The sequence below is a fragment of the Lolium perenne genome, chromosome 5 (genome assembly GCF_019359855.2).
Source record: "Lolium perenne isolate Kyuss_39 chromosome 5, Kyuss_2.0, whole genome shotgun sequence".
NCBI classification, from domain to species: domain Eukaryota; kingdom Viridiplantae; phylum Streptophyta; class Magnoliopsida; order Poales; family Poaceae; genus Lolium; species Lolium perenne.
The window spans coordinates 142,517,600-142,526,044 of NC_067248.2; the positions used below are offsets into that span (position 1 = coordinate 142,517,600).

The 8,445-nt window shown below is 42.5% G+C and overlaps 1 protein-coding gene across 2 annotated transcripts; it reads right to left on the bottom strand.

Moving 5' to 3' along the window:
- Positions 1–3,483: 3,483 nt before the first annotated feature.
- On the bottom strand, positions 3,484–7,972 carry LOC127300095 (probable staphylococcal-like nuclease CAN2). 2 transcript variants are annotated; one of them, XM_051330169.2, is made up of 9 exons: positions 7,103–7,971; positions 6,580–6,635; positions 6,318–6,432; positions 5,857–5,964; positions 5,536–5,723; positions 4,926–4,982; positions 4,690–4,849; positions 4,545–4,613; positions 3,484–3,887 (listed from the first exon to the last, which is right to left on the bottom strand). In XM_051330169.2, the coding sequence occupies exons 1-9, from the start codon at positions 7,799–7,801 to the stop codon at positions 3,663–3,665; spliced, it is 1,677 nt and encodes a 558-aa protein (XP_051186129.1). In that variant the 5' UTR covers positions 7,802–7,971; the 3' UTR covers positions 3,484–3,662. The 2 variants fall into 2 exon arrangements, with proteins under 2 accessions (XP_051186129.1, XP_051186130.1); XM_051330170.2 differs by lacking the exon at positions 5,857–5,964 and having other exon boundaries at positions 7,103–7,972.
- Between the last annotated feature and the right edge of the window lie 473 nt (positions 7,973–8,445).

Sequence of the window (8,445 nt, forward strand, 5' to 3'; positions counted from 1 at the left end):
TGAATCAAGTCAAGCCACACAGATAGGCTAGCCAACAGAAATAATTGATCCAATGGATCATTGGATTACACAGGAGGCACAGAAGCACCTCACTGGCATCACTGGCATTCACAAGTGTCACAGATGCATAGCAGTACACCTAGACAAGCAAGCATAAGATGCCAGTAAGCACAAGCAAGCTCATAAGCATGTACAGCATAGTATAGCAAGATCATAGCATGATAGGAGCAGTAAGCAAGCAACACATGGCATGCACAACAAGCAAAACACTGGCCAGTAACCAAGACTTGGTGAATTGGCCAGAGCTTGCAGAAAAGAGAAGCATAGGAAGCATAGGCAGCAGCAGCAAGGCTCTGCATGATCATAAGATCATCAGGAGGCCGTAGAGCAAGAGGTAGAAGAAGCACAGAAGCATGGGGAGGCGCACAGGCATGGAGATGAGAAGGAGAGGGAGCAGAGGACCTTACCCACGCCTGGTGGCAGAGGCTATGGCATGGCGAGGCAGTGCTCGCGCGGCCATAGCAGCTGCAAAGCCAGGGAAGACGCCGGCGTTACGTCGACGAACACCACCAGCATCACAACACCGGAGACGACGGCACAGGTGCTGCGAGCGCAGCACCCGCGCCAGGTCGGTCTCGGAGACGCGCACACGTCGACGGCGAGGACGCGAGCTCGCCGGAGCTAGTCAATCGCCAGAGGCGATTCACCACGAGATCCAGAGAGGAGGCGATCCGCCAGAGGAGGAAGCAATCGAAGGTACCACGCGGACAGATCGATAGATCATCGTGCGGTGGTTCAGATCAGGTAGGTGGCGAGGTCAGGGGAGCACGGAGGCGGCCGGAGCACGGCGGCGGCCATGGCGGCGACGCCATCGCCACGCGCGTCGCCAGAAGGGTTAGGGTTAGGTCGAGTGAGAGAGACGAGTGAGTGAGTGAGGTGGGCCGCAGTGGCGCCACCGGCTCGTTATGGGACAAGCCTTAGTGGGCTGTCCCAATGGGCCTTAGTAAGTGGGCTGGCCCAATAGGGGCCAGAGGGTATTCTAGTCTTTTCACATTTTAGAAAATAGCTAGAATTTCACCAATTTTTAGTAAATAAAATACACCTCTAAAAATCCATTAAAAATTGGATTTGTGAATGAAAAATTATTCTTAACAAGAATAAAATAAGAAATAGAATTAGGGGAGCAAATTCAAATTTGTGAATTTAATGAATATAAGATAAAACTTGGAATTTCAAACTATTATTTCCTTGCATTTAAAAATCAAGGAAAAAACTCAAATAAGTTCAAATACTTATTTTCAAACATTTCAAAATGAAATTCTATTATTCCAAGTCATTTCTATTAAAGAAAGATATTTTCCAAAGGAAAATTCTCCATTATTTTATTCCAAAAATATAGAGGCAACTCTATTATTTCAAAATCATTTTGGAATGGATAATGAATCACAAAGGTAGAGTAGTATTACTTTGAACCATTTTACTTTATGAGAATTAAAGTGTTTTACACATAAAAACAATTGCAAATTATTGCCAAAGGCATAAATCTTAATTCAACCTTAAATTGTAATAACTCATTGGAGTAAAGGGATTCCACATAAAATAATACATTCATGACTGCATTATTTGGATTTTATAACATTGTCCTTATCGGACAATGATGCTTATTACAGAACCCGAGGTCCAGGTTCCATCCACTGCATTGAACTGCACTATCTCGCAGTCCACAGGCAAGTTCACCCTTGCTCATACCAACTTGAGTATTTTCTATTACTTTAATGCAAAGCTATATACTTATCATTCCTGCATGGCAAATAAAATGTTACTTTTTCAACTATGAATATGACTATGTGGCTGGCAATGGAACCATGGTATGTGTTGATATGGTGGAGGTTCCATTGCATGGGTTATATTAACCTAGGAGTAATTACCAATGCCGTCCAGTGATTCTAGCGCCGTACATACCGCGTTAACCATGAGATCTATAATGACTCTAGGGAAGCCAGCCGTATCTTTTCCCTCCTGCACGCCAACGGACTGGTAGAGCTGCGGGGTGTTGGAGGCACTGCCGTAGGTTGAGATAGCCTTTTAAATCTCCATCCGTGTGTGATGACGAGCTCTACGGTCTATGATGGATTGTCCAAAGTGCACCGTGAGTAAAGCCGTATTATCGGAGGATGTCTACTGGGGGTGTACGGTTGGACAAAAGGGTGGGTTTGCAGGGTCGCGGAGAAGGCGGTATGGGCTTGGATTTTCATACCTGGCCTCACACCAAAGGAAGTGTGAACGGGGGCAAGTCCCTGCGGATGGCAAAAAGGGTGGGATCTCTTATGGGAAAAGTAACGCACCTCTGCAGAGTGTATCAAATTGTGGCTGTCACTCCTTGTTCCGGGAAGGGAACTGCGAACGCGGCAGGAAAGGAACTCCACGAAGTTCTGGTCAACCTGTGAAGACTGACGGGCATAGTTTTCATAATAAAAGCAACCTTTTGAAGAAATGCTTTCAAAACATGCATTGACCTGCAATTTCCTGATCAATGGTCGTAGCTAGTGCATCAAACACCTTTTACTCTTTTGGAACTTGCTGAGTACCCCTGTACTCACTTTCTTTCGACACCCTTGCTAGACTGTGATTCGGAAGTGGAGGCTATCGCCGATGGAGCACCGGAAGGAAGCTACGAGCTGATCTACGAGGAACCTGATCTTACAGGAGGAGTTGAAGGAGTAGACTATGGGATAGTCTACGGACCCGATGACACGGAGGTGGAAGAGTAGTGATATACCCTAGCATCATAGAGCCGAGCAACGTAGAACTTACCTAAATAAGTTGTTGAGCTCTCTTTCATCTATAGTTATGAGTTGTAATCGTACTTAAGTAAGATCTTAGGGTGTTCTCATAGGACCTGTGAGAATACCAACTTGTTAAGACAATGTTTGTAATAATATATGGAGTGTTATGACCTGCAATGTTTCTGTTGTACCACTCTGAGGGATATGGCAATTGTGAAGAAGTCTCTTCACAAAGATCATATCAACGACTTGTATGCTACAACATGCAGTGGTATGCTGGGTCACCGCACTCATGTCATTCTCAACCCTGTAGACTCTATCAGTTCAAGTCTTCTGCATGGAATCATCTCCGTTTAACTGCTAAATTTGTAGCAAAAAACTAACAAATTGATAATTTTTCTATCACTCGATTGTTTCTGCTGTAAGGAATGAGAAGTGTATTTCCTCTTTTTGAAACTTAAAGCCCTGTTTTGGTTGTTCTTATGCTTAGGTTCAGTTTATTACAGAGATAAAAAAAAATCTAAATATTGCTGATTTTTTTTTTCTCTTTAGGTGTTTGGTTGATGGTTAAGATTTTTAGCGCTCTACTCATGTCTTTGTCAACCAGTTTCAGTCTTTTGCATAACCTTCCTTCCATAGAATTATTTGTTACTTTCAGAATCTGGCGTTCGGGTTATTGCATTTCTGTTGCCTGAACTGGTACAAGTTACTTCTTATTGCAATAGTATACATGCAGTGCTCTCCACAATTCATTTACACATAAACTGTACATAGTTTACTTAAGGATAAGGTTAAGCCCGAATAAGAGAATGGAAATTTTGGCTCTTGCTGCATTTCGCTAAATTTCCATCTTTACCAGACTGTTTGACTTCTGTATCATTCAAGAACTCGCCACTTGAGATTCAGGTCCATAAGGATAACTGAAATAGGGTGCTCTTGTATCTCGCATTGTGCAGTCTTCCTTCTCCATTCCATTGTCTTATCAGAGTTATCAGATCTCTTCTCATGTCTCACATTGTGCTTCCTTTTCCAATCCCATGGCTTTTCAGGGTTATCAGATGCCCAAAGCCCTTGGCGTGCATGCCGTGCTTTCATCTCCCACTTCACAATCAAAGCATAAACCGGTAATATCCATATCACAAACACACTTATATATGTTGAATTTGGTAACTGTAGCAGTTGTATCTTCCAAATTAATGTTACAAGCAATAGAGATCCTATGATGTAGCATATGTACCACTGTCTTTTGATGGTGGGACATATCTGGTGACTAGTACAAACCGTCATCGAAACCTCTTTGCATAAGTGCTAAATCAACACAAAATGTATCTCCTAAAAAATTTGAGAGTGTTTAACTATGTTTTAACATTCAGGTTTGAACTATACATTACGCTGCCAAAAAGTGAGACATTATGCGAGAATCTGTAGTTCCATTCTATATAATTTTACTTCGTAAACCTTAAGGCTTTACTGCTAGCTTAAAATGATTTTAGAACTTCAAATAACATGATGATGTACTAAATTTAGAAATACTTAAGCATTTTTATAATTTATATTGTTGATTTTGAACTGAAACCTAGTTGACTTTCATGGATGCACTTAATTGATGGTTCACTCTAGCTGGTCTGGTAGATATGGCCCCTTTGGTATTAGCCATTAAATTGCAAGCGTGCCAAGCTCAAGTTTATACGAAAGCTGTCTTTGATAATACAGTTTGCACTACACACAAAGACATTTAGGTTCACTATAGTTTCTCACCTCTGCAAATTCTGGGCGTCTGTCGTAAATCTTGCAATACCATGCATGGCCCTCCTTCAGCATATGTTCCTGGGAGATGAGAATGCACTCATTATTATCAGAAAGTAAATCAGAAACCAAATAAGATGCCTAAATTCGATTTCACCTGGATGAACACACCACCACAATAGATATCACCAACATAGCGATTATACTGGTCCTGCCCATATACGTGAACCATGACACTTTTGCCAGCAATAAGCTTCACCAGCGCATCCTGGGATTCCTTCCCATACTGCATTTCCTTCTCTGGAGCATCAATGCCCCTGCTTATTAAATGAGCCTCATAAATTTTAAATTTTCCAACATTATATTTGATATCTGTTAAGGTGTAACTTATACCTCAATCTGAAACGGTATTGCTTTGCAAGGATCTCATCTTTTGAAGTATATATTATCCTGCTCATAGATGATCTCAGTATATGGTATACTCTTATAATTCAAAATAGAACTATCACCAATTTTTAAAGTTTACGATTTAACTTCAACTACTCGAGAAAAAGAATACACAACATGAAAAAAAAGTTTCTTGGCCCCATATTTGGTGATAATAGCTGTTTTGTAATCTATGCCATTCTTGATTTGGAGTTGTACGGAAATATGTCAGATGACTAAATCCATGATATAATGATGCCCTTGATGCAAATGATACTGGTGTATGAATTTTGCGCATGCATGATTTTTGGAGAGAATGGGTGATTTTTGTCAATTATTGATAAAGTAACATGTATTTTCAGGAAAACAATTTTCATTACAACCTGTTTTATTTTTAGTTCAAACCTATACACATGGGAAGATAAACAAATTTTGCAAACACCATTTTTAATATTACTTTATTCGGTTTTCTAGGTGAAGTCTCTTTCTCCTTTTTTAAGTAAGAGGTGAAAAAATTAACCAAATATATTCGGTAATCTAAAAGAGGGGGGCAGGAAGGGTTAAGTAGTATTTATACCTATATCCGGCTTTGTTGAGTTTAGTTTGAAGCACATTTTTCTTTTGGCTTTTCCTGAGCTTGGGTGTTCGCGCCATTGCAATGACAGCTTCACGCACTTCTTGTGGCACATTTGTTGATTCACCTGGATCTGCTGTGTCTACATAAGCAGTAAAGCCATCACCATCTCCAATGCACTTTGCATGTACCTGATAAAAGTAGTGGTTTGTGAAAATTATCATTTGTCAGTTCTGATTTCTGAATTTAAATCATCATCGAGATTTGTGATGCTGGCTATAAATATTTTGCTCAAAATGATTAGTCATATGAGACGTGTCTGACCGGCAAAGTGTTCAGCACGAACTGCACACCATGCGGTAGTGATGCCGGATGGTTCTCTGTGACTACAGAGGGTGTCGGAATCATGAAACCGTAGAAGGAAAGAACACCCTGAAGTTAAAACATTGTTTCCATGCAGTTAGTTGAACAATTCCAAAAATAAGGAAACAATGCAACTGTTAGCTATTGTTGGTTTTGTTTGCGGAACATTTTTAGCAGTATGACAAGGCTGAGTGCTTTTTGGAGGATGAAAGGCTGAAATCTTTTACATAGCATTTTGAATAAATCTGCAAACTTGTACTAGATGTACTATATGTGATGCATCTCCAATGATCAAATGTTCACTGTGTCTTTGAATGCCTCTTGTAGGGCTACTAACTAGAATCTGAAAGAAAAGGAAGAAACAAGAATTCCTTTGCAGAATTGAAAGTAGTAGCTATTTGTATGTTTTGAAAACATGATACCTCCAGATTAGCTCTGTGGATCTTGCCCAGAGCTGTAGCAACTAGCATGGCAGCCTCTGCCGATGTCTTCGGAGGGGGTTCTATTCTTACATAAGCCTCCGAGATCTTCCTATACCTGGTTCTTGTTCAAAGTACAGGTTAAATCTGACCCCTTAATTGTGTGTGGTGCTCTAAAAGTTTAGTTTGTAAAACGAAAATTCAGTAGCTGGATCATATTGTACAAATTTGAGAAAACTAACAGGTGTTCTGGATATACCCATACCATTTAGCTTGTGCTTTCTTGGATGATGTAACATGCCTTCCGAGCCCTTCAGGAACCTAACGGTATCATAAAAAAAACGCTTGACACTGCATCATAGTAAAGCTAGAGGCAGAAGCAGAACTGGAAATGGAAGATCAATATTTGCCTTAGATCACTACATGATTTGTTTGTAACGTTTTGTGTCTACACGGTTGAAGGATACGACCAAAGAATTTATTGCCTATTATGGGTGGCTGCATAATAGTAGCACTAAGCAGTGTGTCCATTACGTGATTAGATATAAGTAAAATTTATATAGTCAGATACTTTATACTAATAATATACTTGATTTTGAGACATTATTACTAGTGTTGCAGTTAACTGTTTTTTTAGACATTGCAGTATGATGCCATAGCAAACCTTGTACTGTACTCGGAGGAATCGCCGAAGTACATAAACATTTCATACAGTAAATCTACACACACTTTTCTTCACGGTGACTAGGAAGACACACACGAGCTTGAGCGATGCATGTGCGTGTTACCATTTTATTGAGCACGAAGTTGAGGAGGTCGTGCTCGAACCGGAGGAGGCCCGTGGTGGTCGGAACCGGGGTGGTGACGGCGTCTGTAACCGGGGGAGGCTGTAGCCGTTTGTGCTTTTGGTGACGGAGGACCACGCAGCTCGAGGTTGAAAAGGCGACGGTGTCGCCATGGGATACAGTAGTAGTAGTAGGAGGAGGAGGAGGATGCAGCCGCTGTGTGGGCCTTGGAGCTGGAACCGGAGCAGGCTGGGACGGGACGAGTCTGCTGCCGCTCGTTGAAGCTGAGGAGGAGGCGGCGCCGCGGGGAACCAGAGGAGGAGCCTGCAGCTGGCGTTGGGGCCTGGAGGGCGGAGGCGCCGCCGCCGGAGGTGTCTGGGGCCGGAGAATCAGACTGCTCCGGGTGGTCGAAGCTGAGGAGGCGACAGAGACGCCCTGGGGCGCGACATGCAGGAGCGGCCTTTGGGGCCTGGGGGGCGGGGGCGGAGAGGACTGTAACCTGAGGACGCTGCTCGCCGGAGTTGGGGAAGAAACCGCGGCTGGCAGTGGCACGTAGTGGTGCGGCCTGCAGGAGGTGGAGGCCGGGGAGGACGGGTAGTAGTAGGCATACTGATATGCGCTGCTACCTCCTCTGTAGACATGTGGGTCGTCGTCGTCGTCGTCTACCTCTCCCTTGCAGCAGCACCACAGGGCGTTCCCCATGGATGGATCTAGCTACCTGCTCGAGCTCTTAGCTGCACCGCTTGCTTTCGCTTGTCCTCTTTGATTTCCGACGAGCTTGAAGCTTGGGTACAGTGAGTGTGGCAGTGACAGGGGAGAGGAGTGGGTGAAGAAGACGGTGGAGGGTGACAAGAGAGGTAGTGGGCCTTGCTGCTAGAAAAGACTACCCGCGACTTATTAAGGCCAAAAGCAATAGGAAAACGCTTCAGATCCGGCGACCGACGTCGTCGTCCCTCGCTCCGCGCGGCCCTTTATGGGCCTGGTTTTCGGTCCAAACTGGAGTGTTGCTTTTTTTAAAAAAAATGTACAGTATTGTTTCCAGATTTGTAACAATTAGATAAAAAATTTGTTGTAAACTCACACGACATATTTTGTAAGATTTTTCTAAGTGATATGTTACGAAAATGTGTGTTTCTTGATACGTTGTAAACGGATGACTTTTTTATTGTAATTATTTGTGATTTTTGGTGTAATTGTTTTAGTCATGGACACTTTTTTCGTAGAGATGTTGTATATGTTCGTTAGTTTTGTAACAAATGCATATAAAAGTTATAGAGAAAGCATGTCAGAGATGTTGTAATGTTCACCTGGACGTTTGCTATAAATTATTTTGTTGTAATCGCTAA

Bases quoted from the DNA above. Each gene is read 5' to 3' on its own strand.
- LOC127300095 (XM_051330169.2), bottom strand. From the start codon at position 7,801: ATGGGGAACGCCCTGTGGTGCTGCTGCAAGGGAGAGGTAGACGACGAC. The intron at 6,636-7,102 runs GTAACACGCACA...TGATACCGTTAG, and splicing joins ACTTCGTGCTCAATAAAATG to GTTCCTGAAGGGCTCGGAAG. The intron at 4,983-5,535 runs GTATAAATACTA...ATCTATGAGCAG, and splicing joins CTCAACAAAGCCGGATATAG to GATAATATATACTTCAAAAG.